At 37.0% G+C, this 20269-nt stretch overlaps 1 protein-coding gene across 1 annotated transcript in view; it reads left to right on the forward strand.

The window, feature by feature from the left end:
- The window catches only part of LOC129224192 (beta-scruin-like), a 71268-nt gene that overhangs the window by 4003 nt on the left and 46996 nt on the right, over positions 1–20269 (forward strand). The window contains exons 3-9 of the mRNA XM_054858610.1: positions 2279–2418; positions 3297–3413; positions 5651–5834; positions 13810–14010; positions 14477–14697; positions 16254–16441; positions 18934–19041. Of these exons, the coding sequence (XP_054714585.1) occupies positions 2279–2418; positions 3297–3413; positions 5651–5834; positions 13810–14010; positions 14477–14697; positions 16254–16441; positions 18934–19041 (1159 nt within the window). The remainder of the gene's footprint in view (positions 1–2278; positions 2419–3296; positions 3414–5650; positions 5835–13809; positions 14011–14476; positions 14698–16253; positions 16442–18933; positions 19042–20269) is intronic.

Here is a 20269-nt window from a genome sequence, read left to right on the forward strand (position 1 = left end):
CGACGAGAACCAGGACCGAATCTTCGCCTTTGGGCGTAAGAGACCAGCATCTAACCACTACACCACTTTGTCGGCACATTGACCATATATGGTGGTATAAATACCACCATATTAGTTTATAACGATTGGCCGGAAAAGATTTTTAACATTGAGCAGATAGGGGAGAAAAATCGATGCCTTAGAAAACAGTCATTAATGGAGTGGGGATTGCGCGGAGCCTGATAGGTTGAGAATCCCCGATTTAGCACAATAAGAGCTTCAATGTAATTAATTGATACATCATTTCACTGAAGATAACTGAATGATGAACATTTCAAACAGTTTGGGGGGGGGGTGCATCTTAGAATTAAAATACCGCATGAAAATTTTTCTTTTTGTTCATTTGAACCAAAAGTGCAAATTTTATCTCCCCTCAATTCAAAATTTTCCAACGCCCCCACCCCCTTCTATTCCCCAATGGCATTCGCTCCACCCTGGTATGTATACATATTACATGAGGGAAACAAAAATATTGCAAAAATTCCTTGTAAAAAATAACTGAAAGGGATAAATTATTTTCGTTATTTTAATTTCAAAAGCAATTGAATAAATTATATGTTACATTATTACTGACGCTTTAAGATAAGAACCCTTAAGGTTTCCTTTCCTTCCAAAGAAGAAAAAAAAAGACCTGTGACCCACTTCCCCCAATTAACTCTAATTTGAATTCCGAAACTTTGAATTCAAATTATGTTTTTCGCAATCACGAGTTGCGACAAGACCCTACTGATTAGAGTTATTGTTTCTAGCAATGGCTCCCCCCCCCCCAAGCATGTCCCTCCTCCTGGGTGGTTACGTGTGTACAGGGCCCGATTAAGACGTCGAGGGGCCCTAGGCCAAACCCTTTTTCAGGGGCCCCTGTAATCAAACATTACCGTTTTTTTTCGTTAGGTAAAGCAATTTTAGCAATTTGGGGGCCCCTAAAGAGCGGGGGCCCTAGGCCAAGGCCTAGTTGGCCTATTCAGTAATCAGGCCCTGCGTGTGTATAGTCGTGTGTGTGTGTGTGTGTGTGTAGGGTAACGAGTGTGCACGTAGGCGTGCGTATGTGTGTAAAGGCGTGCGCGCGTAGGCGACTGTGTATGAGCATGCGTGTGTAGGACATGGACGCCACCGCCCAGCAAAAGTGGATTCCGGGGGGCAGTGTTCAGGACCAGCCGCGCCGCCACCGGTGGACGTGGTGCTGCAGCCCTTCCAAGCTGAAAAAGGAACCACAACGTCAAGGACTGCCAAATGAGGACAATAAGCAATCGTGATTGCACAAAAAATATTGCAAAAAAATGTGAGTTATGACCACCACAGAAATATCCAAAGTCGATTTTATAATATGACCAATCGGCGTATCTCTACAATAAATATTAAAAAAAAAAAAAAATATGGACTTTGTTAAAATGCAAAAGGAACACATTTTTCCTGAATGTGCGCTGATGGTATCAGTTGGGTTTCTAATCAGGTTCATCATTTAAAATTTTCCCAAGGGGAGTGGTATATGCTCAATGCATGGACTATTTAGAAAAGTCTTTTAGTTGTTTAGAAAAAAACTTATTTCATTTTAAGGATAAAAAGTTATAGCACTGAAAGTAAAAACAAAAAATTAAAACCTGGGAACCGCTTCTCCCAATCAACTCTTAATTTGAATTCTGAAAATTTGAATTCAAATTACGTTTTTTGCAATCACGAGTTGCGACAAGAGCCTGCTCATTGGAGTTATTGTTTCCAGAAACGGGTCCCCCCTCAAAGCATATCATCCCCCCTCCTGAGTGGTTACGTGTGTATAGTCGTGTGTGCGTGTGTAGGCTTACGTGTGTGCAGGTAGGCGTGTGTGTGTATGTGTGTAAAGGCGCACGCGTGTGTGTGTATGCCTATGAGCATGTGTGTATAGGACATGGACGCCACCGCCCAGCAGAAGTGGATTCTGGGGCGCTGGGGGACAGTGCTTAGGACCAGAGCAGCCGCGCATGCAGAGGACGGTGGGCGGTGGTGCTGCAGAAGCCCCTGGTCCAAGCTGAAAAAGGAACCAAAACGTCAAGGACTGCCAAATGACTGCCAATAAGCAATCGTGATTGCTCAAAAAATATTGCCACATCTTTTATTACTATTCTTTTTTATTTTAAAGTACATTGAGTTCTACTTCTTTTATCATTTTCTTTGTAAGCATTTTTTAAACACTCGCATTTTTTGGAAAGCATTTCCTTTGATGATTTTTTTAAACATTTACTCATTTTACAAACCTCACATTAAGGAATACTGCCTTGAGAGAGCTAAAAGCCAAGCTGAGCTTTGAAGAAATAGCCACTACAAACCAATTACAGACAGAAGCATCACCGACCATCGTTCTTCTAGGTGGCATCAATCCCCTTGAAGCAAGAAACTACACTTTAGGTAAGAAAAAACTCGATTTTTCTTTCTTTTAACTTCTACCTTCTGTGTTTGCTTTTTTCATTGATGTACTATTTCTTGCAATGTCTTCAGTTTATTAGGGGAAAAAAGTTTTTTTTTTTTAATATAAATGTACGATTTTGCTTTAACGGCACACTAAATCAAGTTTAGAAACAAAATATTCTTCTCTAATAAGGCTGGTTTCTCTCTCTCTTTCTCTTTTTCTCTCTTTGGTTAAAAAAACAGTTCCATGTTTTTATTATAATTCACTTACAGCAATATTTAAATGTAAAGAAAATGAATCGTGGTAATTTATATAGCTGTGCCAGGTAGAGATGACACATGAACTGGAAGTGGAACCAGAGCACTTCATTTTGCAATTGGTTAGAACAGCGAGAACGCGCAAGTGGAAATTTTTCTACTACTCGCGGGATCTCGTTGATCATACCTACTACAAACTAAAGTGTTTCATTTCTGCTTCCAGTTCATCCGCCATCTCTCCGTTATCTAGCCATACATAAGTGAATGAGATTTTGAGAAAAATCACCGAAAAATTCTAAGGTAAGTAGAAGAAGGGATTTAAAAAAAAAAATGTGACATTTGCTTACGTATCGAGAGGGTGCTATAAAAAGTAATCATAAAATTTCTTTAGAAATATCTAAACAGTGTTGGTATTATTTTGTGAAGAAACAAAGTTTTTTGTGTGCGGTTAGATAAAAATCTCCACCTACTGGTCAAAATTTTCCGATTAATCTATTCACATAATGCTATTTTAATTTTTCATCGTAAGTTTTGTTGTATATCATGGTATTTTAGCGTTTTAATGATTTATATTTTCTGAAATAAATGCCAACAAAATTTATGATGGTACTTTTTGATAGGTGGAATCATGTTTGTTTACAATGTGCGAAAGGACAAATGGTTTTTCGGGGGAACTATGCCGGAACCACGGAACTATCACGCAGCAGTGTATTTGAACGGCAAAATATACGTTACAGGTATAGTGATTTTCATACTATCAAATAGAGTTTCTTCAAAAATGTTGTTCTTCGCCTTCTACAAAAGCGTTAAAATGAGTGCTGCTTCTTGAAAAGCTAGTTCCACTACTTACTGGAAGCTCTAACCAGTGAGCCATCATAACATCATGTTTCACAACAGAACGTAGAGTATCTATGGTTCCGTAGCAGCAACCACTGCCCCCCCCCCCATCGAACGCGTGCATTTGACGGGCAAAAGTGTTGCCCACCCGATCGGTAGAGTGTCGGATTCGGGGCCGGAGGGTCCTGAGTTCGAACCTCGATGGTCGAAGACCCACCGTCGTCATTAAAGGGGACTGGGCGACGTTAAATATGCTCGTGGTCTCAATGTCCTCCAAGTGAAACGATACCTCTGGGGGTGCTAGCACCAGGTAGCTATTAGCTCCTGGACTAGTTCTAAATTCTCATTAACTGTTCGATCCGGTGATGGTGCTGCCATCTATCGGTATATAAAATACTGGAGGCAAGGCACTTAGTATGCAGTCCTCGACATAAATACAGTTGTAGTCAGTTGTGACTCTGAATAGGAATAGGAATAGGAAGTGTTGCCCACCCAGGATGCAAATGCAACCACTGATCTCCGATGGATGCAATGTTGATTGCATCCTCAACAAGAGTTATTTGCGTGCATGCGCTAAGCCGCGCCAAGGGTCACCCGAAGTGCTGATGGCGTCCTGAGCGAAAGTGTCCTGGCGCCCCCCCCCCCCCCCTTCGATACACCAGGAGTTAGTTATAACATCAGTGAACGCGTCATACTTGCGTTTTTTAAATATTAACGAAGAAACTAATCAGAGGACTCGGATAATACAATTTAAAACGCAAGCAATGAATCTGTTTCTAATATTTGTTATACATTAATATTTATACATACATATACCCTTCCCCTCCCTCCCCACACACACACCGGAATGATTATGAACTATCTGAAATTTTGCTTCCAGGTCTTCAATTTCACGAAATTTCCGGAGAAAGCCCCGAAATACTTAACAACATCAAAAACCGCTCAGAATTGCGTTTTTGGAGCTTCAATTTCGAAAAATTGCTGGCCCTAATATTACAAAACATGGCCGTACAATAATATTTTTAAGACTTGAGTTTCAGACAATATTCGGGCAAGGATTCCCATACCGCCTTTTGTTTCACAAGCAATGGGTTTTTTAAACGACACTTACAAAAAATTTAAGTGGAATTAGCCCCTGAATATAAAGCAATGTTTAAGTTTCTTGGAACAAAGTTTTGAAAAAATTTCCAGGGAAGAACTCCTTGGCATAAAATTTACCCAGTTTGTGTAAATTCATTTTTGAAACTGTATTTTCGAAAATTTGCAGGGGAAGAAGGAATTGATTTCAATCTGTTTTAAAAAGAAAATTGGTCGGGGACAGTCTCTGAGCTTCATCTCTTACCTTATCGTCAATAAACACGGCCTATAATCGCGTTTTTAATGTTTCAATTTCAAGAAATTTTCGCTGAGACTCCTTTACCTTTTCTCCCCGAAGCTTCTGCGAAGAAAAACTAAAAGTACGTTTTTTAAACTATAAGTTTCAAAACTTTGACCGGGCCCCCTTTTCTTATCAGATCAATTTTTTTTTAATGTGCCCCCTAAAATTTTTGTTTGATTCAAAACAGTTATAATCTCAGAATTTGTATTTGCTTCAATGATGCAAAGGAAACGAATGTTTTGGAATGTTTTCGTATACTTTGAAAAAATAGAGAATCATTGCAATGATTCTCTATTTTGTGTGTCTACGACTGTGAATCTATGATACACGAAGTGAGGGACAATTGCCCCGTTCGCCCCCCCCCCCCTTTCTGACGGTTTTGAAGCACTGACAGCGCCATCTATCGGCACATTTTTACGCTATTGTTTTTCATTCGCCAAACGAAATTCGATGTCTTCACGATTATTCTGGTGAAATATCAAACGTCATTCTGACAAGTAGTTTTAAATTGTAACTTCAAGTATGATTACCCTGTATTTTGTGGAGATTTTATTTATCATTATCATGATTGCTAATTACGCTATTAACTCTTACACTTTTGCTCTGAGATTTTTCAAACCCACATTTGGGACTTATTAACTTTTTCTCCAGTTTAATTTTAAAGCCCAATTGATCATTACTTTAAAACAATTTTCAATTATTTGTTTTCTGCATTGATCGCTTCAAGCTTTATTGTTTAAATACCACCTTCTTACGTAGGTGGCTACAACCCGCTTCAGGCGGTGCATGGCCACATGATGTCGACCTCGAGCACCCTGCAATTGACTGTCCGGTCCAAAAGGTGGAGAAAGCGCGCCGATATGCACCAGGCACGATCCTGTCACGGATTGGTCCTTATTGGGGAAACCGTGGTGGTTCTGGGTGGCAGAGACGCCACAGGAAAGTAAGTTGATTATTGTTCAAACCAGGACAACCAATTTCAAGTCATCTCCGAATATTTAACCGTCTTACTTTATTAGTGACTAGCGGTACCCGCATATCTTTGCCCGTAAAAGAAAATTAAAAGGTCCTTTGGTTCACCTGTATATTTATAAATAATGGATGATAAATCACCAATTTGCTATGTTCATTTGCTCGCCCATTTTACGGTAGTTTGCTCGTCCACGTATAATAACTTGCTCGTACATGTTATGATAATTTTCTCGGTAAAATGTTCTTACAATTGGAATAGAAAATGAACAACATCGAATTTTCGAAAAATCGCTTCGAGGTACTCACCCCTATACTGCGAACTAACTCTGTGCCAAATATCATGAAAATCGGCCGAACGGTCAAGGCGCTATGCGCGCAACAAACATACAGACATCCAGAGACACTGACTTGCAGGTTTATTGTTATTGAAGATAAAGATTTGAAATCGTTTAGTTTTCTCTCAAGTCACCGGTGAGTTTCAGGCAGTTGGGTTAAAAACAACAACGTTTTATTATGACAGAAACCGACTTGATACATTTTTTTAAAAGACAAGATTTAAATCCTTGAAGTGCACTGTCGGTCATAAGCAGAGGAAAGGGTATACCAAATGTTCCAAATGTTCCATAAAGAACTGGTCAAATTTACAAGCAATATTTTTTTCCAAATGACATTTTTTCATGTAGTTAAAGATTATGGAAAATATTGCATGTCGGAATACAGCCCATAAACACGGGGCTGCAGTAAATACTTTTATGTGAAAAGATACTACACAGATTTTCAGTATCAGCTTAAGGGAATCTGGATTACACCCGAGTTAAAGGTGCGTTTGAGGCAGTGAGAAGCACAGGGATGTAAGTGCAGAAACTAAAAATTTGGAGATACTGTTTGAGTGCGGATTGTATGTAATTTGGCAATCTGCCAAGTAGAGACTATTCCATCTGAATGAATCTAGCAGGGGAGAAGGGAAAATAACGATGGAATTTTTATGCACGCGTTTTATAATGTCACTAGCGCCTTATTCATTTATTGCATTCTCTAAAAAAAATAAGGGAAAACAAAAATAGTTATGATGGAAACAACAAAAAGAAAAGAAAATGTTTTCATTTCGTTCAGAAACGTAAAAGCAAAATGTTAAGCTCAAAACTTTATTGTGAATAAATAAATCAATTACTTTTTTCCGAGAGAATATAAATCAAATATACTTTACATTAAAAAAATGCAAATTTTTTATTTTTACAAAACTAAGACTAAATAATAGGCAAAAGTGCACACCTGTAACAAACCAACTAACACCCCTATAAACTAATAGATACGCCGATTTCCGCCTATAAACCGGATATTAGCCTTTCCATGCAATCGATGGTCAGACAGTAATCAGTACAAATGGTAGGAGAACCTCTCCTCAGTTTCAGGGCAAGAGATGGTACAGTGAAACCTGTGTAAGTTGACCACTCGCGGGGCAGTATTTTGGCGGTCAACTTAGACAGGTGGTCAACTTATAAAGGGCAGTAATACTTTTTTCTTTTTTTTTTTTGTCATTTCTTGCACCATGTATTCATTTTTTGAGGAATTCACCCTTACTCTTTCTGTTCAGCTCCACTTTCATTTTTTAACATTATTGAAAGTCAAACAATAATTAAAAATACTATTCAAATAATTTTTTTAGTTTTTCCTTGTTTTTAACTATATTAGACACTTTAGTTTTAGAAATTCCTTATATGCCAGCTAATATTCTCTGGCTTTTTCCATTTTCAATTACTTTTAATATTTCATACTTTTTATTGATCTCAAGTTCAGCTAATTTTCTTTTGAAGCCTTTTTATGTAAAACTTGTAGCACAAAGAGCAACAAGTTCGACTCTCCCAGTTCATAAAGGCAAAATCAAAATGTCCTATCTCTTAATCCCTTGCACCAGAAACATGTAACTTTACTCATTAGCAAGCCCAGATCTGCGGACCCGCAGTGCGAGAGGCCCGCGTCCTAAAAGGGGCTAACGGCCCTAGAAATTGAAGAAAAAATAGAAAAAAAAAACTAGTACTAAGACTTACTCACTTTACTAAGAGACACTGCTGGCCTGTAAGTATGAGCCCTACATATTTTGTTGCAGGGGAATCAAAATGTATAGATCCGGGCCTTCTCTTTTTAGTACAGTTCCTGTGTTGTCACAACAATCGCAACTGAAAGAAAAGACTTTGAACTTTACTACTGACACCTATTTTCATTGAACAGAGTACAAAAAGTTATTTCAAATAGAACAACAAATGAAAAACAAGTTTGGAGAATAAAGAGCAGCATAAGCTTTATGCTGCTGTTTAGTTAGTAAAATGTTTGTCTGTCATCAAAGCATTAAAAACATTTTTGGGAAGACATCAAAAAAAAAGAAGAAGAAGAAATAATAGTAATAATAATAATAAATAAATAAATAAGTAATAAAATAAATAATTTGCTGAAGAAAATTAAAAAAAAAAAAAAAAACAAGTAGTCAACTTACAAAGGGTTTTTTACAATACTCCAAACCAAATTTGGCGTACATTAGTGGTCAAGTTACAGAGGTTTTCCTTCATTATATGAGATAGGACTAATGCCGTTCCTGACAAAAGCGGTCAACATAGACAGGTGATCAACTTACAAGTGTAGTCAACTTTACAGGTTTTACTGTACTAGCTGCTCTGGTGGATGCTGCTGCTGTACTGCATGATTTAGCAAAAAATTTCAATGAAAGCCTACCTTGTATCTGAACTTTAACCACGTTTTATTCAATAAATTGTCCACTTGCATCCCTCTGGTTCTCACTGCCTCATGTGTCTTCCACGGAACGAATGCCGATAACCGATAAATTCTTATTTTCAATAATCGGCTACTCTTCTGTATACGCCATCTAAGGTAGAAGCTTATTCCTTGAACAGGAAAAGCATAGCGTTGTCTTTATCATGTTGAAATATAAATTTCAGAAGTGTATTAAAGGAAGGACAAAACTTCCAGATTCTAGAAATAGCTCGTTGTTAATATTGCGACGCAGTTTTCATTAGCGGACATACCCAGTTAAGAATACGCAACATTTAAACGTTTCATGAACGTTTTAAAATGGTTGTCACTACGTTAGCAACCGTTTTAAAACGTTTATGAAACGAAATGCTACCTGGATAGTTTGTGATGCCTTATCCTCGTATAATAAACAGCCAAAACCACTGATCGAGTAACACTCTGACGTTACCAACAATAACTAGTATGTTGTGGCCATCACCAGGGCCGTATCCAGAGGGGGGGGGGCCTGACGGGCCCGCCCCCCCCCCGAAACCCAAAATGTTTTGCACCGTAAAACAGAAGGTTTTTTTTTTTTTTTTTTTTTTTTTTTTAATTCCTAATGTCAGAAAAGGAAAATAACAAAGTTTTTTTTATTCTTAATTTTTCTACTATTCAAAATTTATAATATTTTGAAGAAATACAGAAAAAGCAGTTCTAGTTCTCATTAAGCCGCAAGGCACACTTGAAATTTAGACCTTTAATTAGGACTTCCTGCTCTCTTTCCCAATTCAATTCAGTGCAGTCCAGGGTTAAGACAGACCCTTTGTCAGTTCGTTGTTTTTCAAGTCCACCAAACTGACTTCTGTGCACTTCCTCCTCCAGGGGCGTGCACAGAAATTTTGGGGCTGTCACGAATGTCTTTTTTGGGCCCCCTCCATATTGTTTACCCATATTTTCAACCCTAGGTTTAAAAATATTGGGCCCCATTTAAGCTCGGGCCCGGGCCAACAGGTGTCCTTTCTCCCCTCTGTGCACGACCCCGCCCTCCTCCCCCTATAACTCTTATACCACTTACACTGTACTGATTTCGAGGCGGGGACTCCCCAAAGGCTGGGTCCCTATTTTCCGATTAGGCGAGTATCTTGTTACCAAGATGTGTCAAATTCAGCTCCTTGATACATCCTGAGTAAAAAATGCAAAAATCACGATTCTCGCGTTTTTGTAGCATAACTTTCAAGATCATTTTTGTGACTGATATGTTTCATGTCTTGCATTTATTTAATGCCGAATTCAGTATCATGGAAGTTCTTTTGTTATTGCTTGTTTTTTTTTTTTCTTACCTCTACTGCATACTGTTAATACCTTAAGTATGAGGGGAAAAAAAGCAAACACTCTACTCTCTTTCATTTTCTGCACTACTTGTGATTGAAAAAAAAAAGTTTGTTTCGAGAAATATTTCGTGGCATTTATTTTTTAACTTAAAACGGGTGTGTCTTACAAAGTTATAATCATTTTGTAAGACTGTACAATCAACTTCTGAAAAGTGTAAATAAAGAGCTTCAAATAATTTCAACTGTTCGAGAGTCTTTGAAAATTAAGTTTTTGAAATTCCTTGAAAAGTTCTTCAATTTTGTATCTTATCAAGAAAATAAAGTATGAATTGTCCAAATGGCCAGAATATTACTCTTCTGTTCTTATTTTCTGAATGTCTACACCATTTCTTTTAAACTATTTTGTAGAATTTTCATACTGTAGGACATTAAATGAAAAAAAAAATGGGAGTAGGGTTAGTGATCAAAAACAAACTTCACTAAAAGCCGATATGAGCAGATGACTGGGTGCTTCTCTTTTCTCCTCTCTCGTTTTTCCTCTCTGTCCATTAATTTCCATGATTTGTCGAGCAAGCAATTTTTATTTTGTTTGATCTTGATTTGCAAAAGAATGTATAACTTTTGAAAGACTTTGTTTGCCTATTTTTTTTTTTCAAATTTTTGTAGTCTCAATTACTTAATATAAGGCCTCAAAATACAGATTTTTTTTTCAAAAATTTCTCGGGGTAAAAACTCCCGGACCTCCTGAAATTATGGATGTTCTACATCCGACTTAAAGGGACACTCTCCTGTTATCCTTACCACTACAAGGTGAATAAGAAAAATAATAAGAAATTTAAAATAAAATAACAGTCCAAACAATGGAATCATTAAAAATCGAGACAAAAAGTCTTCTATGTTAACATTTTTATGAGTTTGGTGTGTCTATGTATACTATATGGGTGTGTGTGTGTTAGGGCAATGTGCTAAGCCGGGCCCCTCCCGAAAAAAATTTCTGGATACGGCCTTGGCCATCACGAAACTTTCTTCTATGTTTTTCCTTTTTCTGATCCCTCCCCATGCTTGACGAGGAAGCAATATTCCCAACAAAAGCAAAATTACACATGCAAAAACTTGACGACCATCCCGATGTCTGAATTATTGCAAAAGCAAAGCAAAGAGCGAAAATTGAAAGTTATTTTAAAAGCCTTGCTTGAATTAATTACAAATATTTTATTTGTTAACAAACATAAGATGGCAACAGTTAAAAATTTTAAATCATTGAGATAATATTTCCGATCATTTCCATACAATTAAAATCACGAGAAATACGCAGACGACAATCTATTACGATTTATCTTTCTTATTGTTGCATTAATAAAGCTATTTTTATTCAAAAAAAAAAAAATCAACACCTCTTGGAGCGATTGGCGTCAAAATTGAACCAAAGCCTGTTTACATATGGATTAACATATATTCCAAATTTCAACCAGAACGTAGCATTGCTTCTTGAGATAGGGCACTCACAATGGAAAAAAAGAACGGGCGATTGCGCTACCCCCTTTTTAGCTGTTGACACCAAAATAAAATCAGCTCTTATACCCACTAAGGGCTACTTGTCGATAAATTTTTCTTTCATTCCGTTCATTATTTCTTGAGATACAGCAGTCACAATTGACGACAAAAAAACGTTCTATAGCTCAACCCCCCTTTGAGTTATTGACACCAAAATTGAATCAGCACCTGCTCCTGTTAATGGCAACATATGGACCAAATTTTGTTTGATTCCGCCAGTTACTTCCTGAGGAATAGCAAGCACGCGTAACTCAAAAAACGTCCCATTGCTCCACCCCCCTTGGAGGAATTCGCGCCAAAAACCAATGGGCACAAGTTTACATAGGGGCACATATGTGTACCAAATTTCGTTCGATTTCATGCGGTAGTTTTTGCTGTAGAGCGGCCACAAAAAACTAGTCACACACATACGTGACACACACATACACACACATACATACACACATACACACACACAGACAGAAAGACATTTTCCAAAAATAGTCGAAATGGACTCAGCACACCTCAAAACGTTCGAATCCGTCAAAATTCGAAATTCGAAAATTTGCACGAATCCAATACTTTCTTCTATATATTAGATATAGAAGAAAGTAAAAAGCGGACGATAGCATGCGTGACGGCATTATTTCATTGTTGAAGCACCTAAAACTCAGTAAGTTATTTATGATTTGATAATATTTTTTGGCAATGTTTGACATGTAGGAGAATGCTTTATTTTGACAAGGCTGAACTGACTGATATTGATAAGACTGTCATTTTAGGAGAATGAAGAAACGAAAAAATGGTCAACAATGAACGCTATCTACTAGAGTTTAGGGTTCATCCACTTTAGTTAGGGTTAAAAATTCAACGACACTGGCCTCAAAAAGTTAAGGTACAACCGATTTTTTGTGTCTAAATTGCAAATGATTCAATGTAGAAAAAAAAAATTTGGAGGATATGTGCATTAAATAGATTTTTATTGAATGCGTCATAGAAATTTGTATAAGTGTGTTGCAAAAACGATTTATAACAAAAAAAAGTAATCTTTGCGGAAAAGTCCATTTTTGGAGAAAACAGAACATCACAGTGTTGTGTAGTAAAATGTCATAGAAACAGTACAAAAATGGGTTCTAATAAGGAATGTGTGCCCCCCCCCCAACTTGGATGCATTGACGGCATTGATTTTCCATGCTGTTTATTAATTTGTCGGATACCGGAATAGGAAGCGAAAATCAGACATAGAGTAAGCCTTGTTCCAGCTCATGCAACGACCTTGGGAGGAGGATTTAAAGCAACAAACTGTCTGCCAAGATAGTCAAAAAATTATTCTATCAGATTCAGGTTTGGAGATTGAGCTGGTCATTCCATTCGTACCAAACCGTGATCCTCAAGATATTCCTCAACAATCCGAGCTCGGTGAGGTCGTGCATTATAATCCATTGAAGTCTCATTGCCAATAACACCAGCATATGGGTGGACGTATGGATCAAGGATCTCATCGCGATATCTCAGTCCAGTCAGAGTTCCTCCATGAAACACATGCAGGTCCGTGGGACCACCGAGAGAGATCCCTGCTCAAACCATGATTCCACCACCTCTATAACTGTCTTTCAACAGCGTTTGTTTTATGGTATCTAGTGCGCTGTTCCCGCCAGATCAGTAGACGCCCTGAATCACTCTCCAATGTAAATCTGAACTCGTCTGTGAACAGCACAGAAGCTTCGAAAAGCATGTTGTACCTTAACTTTTTGAGGCCAGCGTATCAAAACATCACCTAAAAGGAAATCGCTTCGTTAAAATATAGAAGCAATTTTCACCCGTCATACCTTGATGGGCGATTTTCTAGTGAGACTATTATGCTTGAATAACATTGAAATACATTTGTGAGCGAAAGATTAACGAAGTACCACTTTTATTAAATATTAGGTTTGCGAATTAAAGAAAGTGATGACAGGTGATCATTGTACCACTTGAAATGGAGTTTCCCGAAACCATTTTTCACTTCTAATCGGATGCTTCAATTGCCAAATCGATTAACTCCACTTTTTAAAAAAATCCTCATTTCTGCTTTAATAAGTGCTTTATCAATGCTTAGCACGTGAATTTATATTAAAGTTTTGGTCAGTACATTTCTGACCATGTGATGACAGAAAATAACACGAGGGCCTATTCACTCTTATAAATGACACTATTTTCTTCATCACTTTTCTCGACTTGTTGTTTTATAGAATTAATCGATTTGGCAGGTGAGACATCCAATTAATACAAACTGATCTTTCTGTATAGGAAGAAGAAAACTGCTAAATTTTAAAAATATTACAATTTTATTTCCAGATTGCTGGCAACAGTGGAACGGTATTTTCCGAAGCGTGATCAATGGGCGCTCATGAAGTCGATGCCCGAGCCCATCATGGGGATGGCCTGCACCGTCTTGGACGGCTGCATCTGGGTTATTGGGGGAATCGTCAATGATGGCCACCCAACAAGATATGCTGTTTCGAATCGCTGTTACACATTCGACATCGAAAAACAAACGTAAGAAAAAACTCGTCCTAATATATTTACGTTCCTGGTTTTTACTGCTGGATAATTTCTTCTATTACTGGATTCGTATGCCACAGAAAATACATCTGCTAGTCATCATCATCAGCATTGACTTTTAGCAGCATTAGTCGTGTTTTAACTTTCTAATGCAATAAAACAGATTATCCTGTCTGAGTATGAGAGCGAACATAATTAATGTTTCGATAAAGTGGGGAAAAAAGAGCGAGTCTGCTCCAATCGAACAGGTCCAAAACTATATTGACTAGAAAGTGCCAATCCACAAAAAACGATGCCAATTGTACAAACATGCATGGTCGTTTTCAAATTGATCTTCCACGCCGCTTTGCCCCATTCTTAGCAAACAAAATCACTTAATCCTTTCGCCCATCGAAATTCATCATACCAGTTCCAGACCACAGATCTTGAACAACTGATAAATAGAGAATTTTATTTTCAGTTGGTTCCGCCAACTTCAGCTACCAGAAGGTCGCGCCTTCAGCTGCGCAGCCACGCTGAAGCGCGAAGTGTGGCTCTGGTGTGGGGTGAAGGACGCCCTGAATGAAGACGGATATCTGATGAGCACCAACACCGTCTTCGTCTATAACCCGGAGCAAGTCAATTGGGAGCAACATTCGTCAATTGGAACTCCGAAGCATGCTGCGACATTGGTCAAAATGGGTATGTCTTTTTTTTTTTCCTGGTCATATTTTAAGGAAGTATAACTACTTTTATAACATATAGAGTTAAGAAAACAATAGCTCCTGAGTAATTGAACTGATCACTTTGTTGCAAAACAGGTAATATAAAAAACATCGTAAGCCTACTCCTACTTAGGCCAGGTTTGTCGCATAAGTGAAAACCGTATTTATACTGCTCTAAAAATTGGTCATACAATCCACGCTTCTATCCATATGAACGTAGGACAAGAATAGTCGGTTAAACTGGACAAGCTACCTGCCCTCCAATATCTGCGAAATCGACCATTATGGAGGAAGAAGTTTTGACGGTCTGGGCAGGCATCATGTTGGATGACTGCACACCCTTGACAGTTGCGAGGTATAAGGATGTGGTCTTAGAACAATAGGCTCGATTCTTGAGGAGAGCTGTTATCCCTGAGTTAATTTTAATGAATGATAATACAAGGCCACGTAAAGCTCTTTTGGTCGACGAATTTCCTGAAGGGGAGGGTATTCACTGGATGGATTGGCCAAGCGAATCTCTAGACTCCAGTCCTATAGGGCATGTCTGAGACTCTTCTTGGAAGCACAATAGCAACTCGCAACACCCCTCCGGGAACCCTCCATAGCCTGAGAACAGCGTTGTTGAACTAGTGGAAACAATTGCCCCAAAATCCCATAAGCTGCATCATTTCAAGTATGGAGTCACACTGCGTGGCCTATATATCTGTTAGAGGGGACCAAACGCCATATAAACCCATTTCTTTGTTCAATTTTGCAACCGCTGTTTCATATCCTCCCACTCTAACGAGTGTTATTTATGACCATGCATGTGTATTTTAAATTTTGGATGGTTATTTGTTTTGTTTTGTTTCAATGTATGTACATACCAAATTGCATTAAAATCGGTTCAGTAGTTTTGAAGGTAACTGACCAAATCTGAAAATTCTCTTAATTTCTTGCATCAGTGTATTCCGTGATCTGGTATTATATTGGCCTGTTCAGACAGAACATTGCGCAAGATGATCTCATTTGGGTAATAACTAATGATTATGGGGGACCAAAGCACTACGCAATGACGCGGATGATGCTTTTTAAGAAAACTCAAATTTTTTTTCCAAACAGCTAACCTTGGAGGCCGAATCGTCAAGTGTCGTGTCCCTACATGTAAAAGTTCCAAAATTTCAAAAACATTTAGCTTAAGTTCAGCTGTTGAACATTTCGTTTATTTTCCCTTACCATCCCATATCTATACCGCAGAGCCAGAATGACGTAAGCCAAATTATGATAATTTTGCAGTACAGAGGGGGAACTTTTGATGGGACGCGTGCTCTTTTAACCGTGGTAAAAAATTGAAAAGGATTTTTTTTAAAGAATTACGTACACATGGCTCGATGCGGAATAAGCTTCTAAACTACATACACTGCACCAATAAACAGAAAATCGCAATGTTTGGACTTACATCACTTTGTTTCTGAGGTACAGATATTAGCATAAAAAACCAACTAAATTTTTTGCTTAAGATATCTAATGACTGTCTTCTGAAATGTTCATTAGGCAGACGTATTTTCATCCTGGGCGGCATGACGAACGCCTCTGGGTCTAAAGAAGTTCTGAACGAAAACGACTTTTACGACAGAGAAAACGACAGATACATGGAGGGAGCGCCACTTCCCTTACCACTGACGGGCGCGGCTGCAGTACCTTTGCCCATAGACTATGTCGCAACGAGCGATCCCAAATGGGTACGTGCAAAGAAATATACTACGGTCGGATCTCGATAAATCGAAGCTTATAATTCGAACATGCCTTTACCACAAAGTTTTCATTGAGTCCCAAACTCTTGTGACTGTTGTGGAAACTCCATAACTCGAATTAGAGCCGCTACATAGATAGGTCGACGCATCAGCTTAAGTTTAGCCATTTTGGATCGGATTTTTCAATGTTGCGGAGCTACGGTTACCAGAGAAAAAGTTTCGGATTTTGTCAAATTTGCCGAAAATATTATTTTATTTAATAAACAGTTCACGTGCCGCTAATTGCTCACAGTGAACAATCACCAAACGCGATAACTCGCCAGAAAAGACAACTACTCAAACACGCGCTCCGATCCAAAATGGCTAGTCTTAAGCTGATGCGTAAGTGTATTCGGTGATATTCCGTTCGTGTATTCTTCTTGTATATACGGGCCTTAACTCGAACGGCTTAGTTGGTCCCAAGGGAGTTATCGAGAGTTGACTGTACATGTACTGAAATAATGAAGTTCAGAGAAATTCCCGTATCGGTCGAACGTCTTCCCCTGCCGTTTTCAGCCAGTCACGTGGACGAAGTCGCATCCGGTTTACAGCAGTGGCAAGGGTATTTTTGTTTATCAATAATTTATGATTAGTATAGAAGCAGTTTCAAATCGCTGTTATTTTTCGATGTTAATTTCAAAGAGATATTTTGTGAATTCCTATATTCTAAAAACAATAATTTCAAAAATAACGAAAAAGTACTCAAATTAGCAGAGTCAAAATGGCTCCGACTAAGTGGTACTCAAATTTGAAACTTTCAAATTCTCATCAAATATTCAAATGAACATATGCTCATTTTTGAGGTATTTGTGCTCACTTTTGAATATGTAGTTATTTCAAAATTGAGAATTAAAAGAGTAATGTACTCATTTTTGAGTATGAAATAATTCAGCACACTATTTGAGAACGTGGGTACTCATATTTGAAACAAAAGTTTTCAAGAAAATTCGATAGCACGAAATGTACTCATTTTTTGAACACTTCATTTTTCTCAGTGTGCCTAAAATTTAATTCTTATTTCAAGTCAGCATCAAATACACTCAAGTTCCTACATTCTTGCATATAATAATATACTAGCTGACTAGCTCACCCTCATCAAATTTTTAAAAAATCTGATTTTTTGAGTGCAAGTTTTTGAACAATAGTTAAAATTTGACTAGATTTTATTTTTCGACAATGGGGTCGTTTCTGAAATTTTAAAAGTATTTTTTTAATAAAAGAGCATGTTTAAAAACATATGACCATTTTTTAAATAATTTGAAAAAGTCTAATATTTTTAAAAATATATTTTAATAGGTGCGCTTTTATTATTTACGCTTCTACCGATGACATCACAAATGATGAAATGCTATTCACTCTTGCCATTCGCAGAGCATAATATCTAATTCGCTTCTTTACTGACATGCGTTGGCAACGATATGGTTGATAGCAAGTGTAGAGCGCAATATTCAATTCGCTTCTTCAATATCATAACGTGGAAACGCGGTAGACAGATGCGCCAAAGTACATCACTTGTGACGTCATAAAGACCACGCATTACTTTCAAAATCGGACATTTAAAAAAAATATTTTTTTTTTTTTTTAAATAGCAATTTGCTGTTGAGCAAAATTAGTCATTCAAAAACTAGCTTTTCTGGATCTTGGGAAGTTTCTCATGGGGGGAAAATCTCTCATGACTTTTCCGTTAAAAGTACGACGCTCTTACCAACTGAGCTAATCTTCGGATGCAATACACTAAAGCAATGCGTAATAGAGCAGCAAATGAAATTGAAATCGATGTTTCAAAATTAAAAAAAAAAAACTTATTTTACCACGTTAAAATTGGTGTTTTGTTTCCTGATTTTAACAACAGAACTGTGTTTCACAACTCTGCAATGAGTTTAGATAACATATTCATAAAAAATTCGATCGGAAATCTGTTGAAAGAAATGAGGTATTAAAACGGCTTTTTTTTTTTTTTTTTTTTGGTCCCATACGGATCTGAACTCACGATCTTCGCATTATTAGCACGACGCTTCTATTAAAACAATGGTCTTTCATTTCGGGATGCTATACATTAAAGCAATGCGCAATAAGAAAAAAAAATCGTTTTATTTTCGACAAGACATCAAAATCCTGAACTGTCTGTTTATTTTTCTGTTTATTTTATAAAATATATTCAAAACATTACCTTACTTAGGAAGTTTGATGAAGAATTGAGAAAGTTCTTGCACAAAAGAAAGCAACGTGGTATCCATAGTAGTTTCTTCAAACTGAGACTACATCTGAAACTACTTGGTAACATTTGTAATTTCAGCCTTATTTTCTTTCTTAGGGCATTTTATGTCCCTCAAAAAAATATAATGATGATATTAATAATTATAGAGATTATGATTTTAAAACGACAAACAACTCTGGTATAAATTTTCTTATATTTTTGATGTCGTTTCTTCTCGTTTCAGCAATATGATAGTTTGAATGATGAAGTACTACATGAAGCTGCGACAAAAATTCAAGCTGTTTATCGTGGGTACAGAACACGAAGTTTAATTTCAGAGAATAAACTACCCGTAAGTATATTCGTAAGTTATAAATGAAAAAAAAATGCTTCTTACACAGTTCTTGCTGATATTTATGCTAAATGTTCCCCTGAATACAACGGGCTCATCTGAGGTGTGCGCCACTGGGGGAGGAAGTGGGGAGGAAGCTCTTCCCTAACACAAGACCAGCGAAGCAGAAAATTTGTCCCCCCCCCCCCCCCAGTAAATCTGCATGGGAACGTATTGGTAACCCCTTCCTTGTTTGGCGAGGATTTCTTGACCGAATGACTTGAGCAGCGAAAAAGTTGCCAATATGATTGAGAATTAGTTCAGTCAAAATACAATATTTTTAAAACTCATTTAATTAATTTTGCTACTTTAAAGTATAAAAAAAATGTTTTTATAGTCATTTATAAATTACTTATAAATTTAAATACTTTGGTGAGACAGTTTGAAAAAAAGAGCTATCTCAAAGATAAAATCTCGTAGGAGTTTTTCTTTTTCTTTTTGTTCTTTTTTTCTTTTTTTTTTTTACTTCCAAGGATAAAAGTCATAAATTTAAAATTAAATTGATTCCTACACTTATATTTTTGAATTCATGAAAAAACTAATGATTTTAATGGTGTTCTTGTTTTGTGGAGAGAGATCAATAAAATTACAAATTAATCTAAAAAAATAAAGGAAGACCAAAAATGATATGACACTACAAACATACGTATCATTTTTGAATAAGAAAATTCAACAAATGTTCGTTTCAACAATTTCATGATATTAGAAGATAAAAGAATATATGTGTCAGGATTATTATCAATAACTATTGCATACGACATTTTCTAAAACACAAGACACAAAAACCTACAACTGTAATATTCGTGATTTTTTTTTTTTTTTTTTTTTTGCTTCGTCATAGTTCGAAACTCGAAATACGGAATATATATTAATGCATATGCTTATGTGCATATATAATCGCACATTTTTACTCTTTTTGTCGTTTAATGCATATAAATACATAAAAAACGGCACATTTTAAAACAAATGCCTATTACTGCTTTTCCCACTGGATTTTTTTTTTTTTTTTTTGACGAAAAATAAATTTAAAAAATGAACATCTTGTTCTTTACAGAAGAAAAATCAGATGACCAATAGAAAACTTTCAAAGAAATAAATTACTGATCCTACTGGAAACTAATGAGAAAAAAAATCCTCATAAATCACATGAAAGTCGACGCCTAATTAGAGAAAATATTGAAGAACAAAC

The sequence above is a fragment of the Uloborus diversus genome, chromosome 6 (assembly GCF_026930045.1).
Source record: "Uloborus diversus isolate 005 chromosome 6, Udiv.v.3.1, whole genome shotgun sequence".
NCBI lineage: Eukaryota > Metazoa > Arthropoda > Arachnida > Araneae > Uloboridae > Uloborus > Uloborus diversus.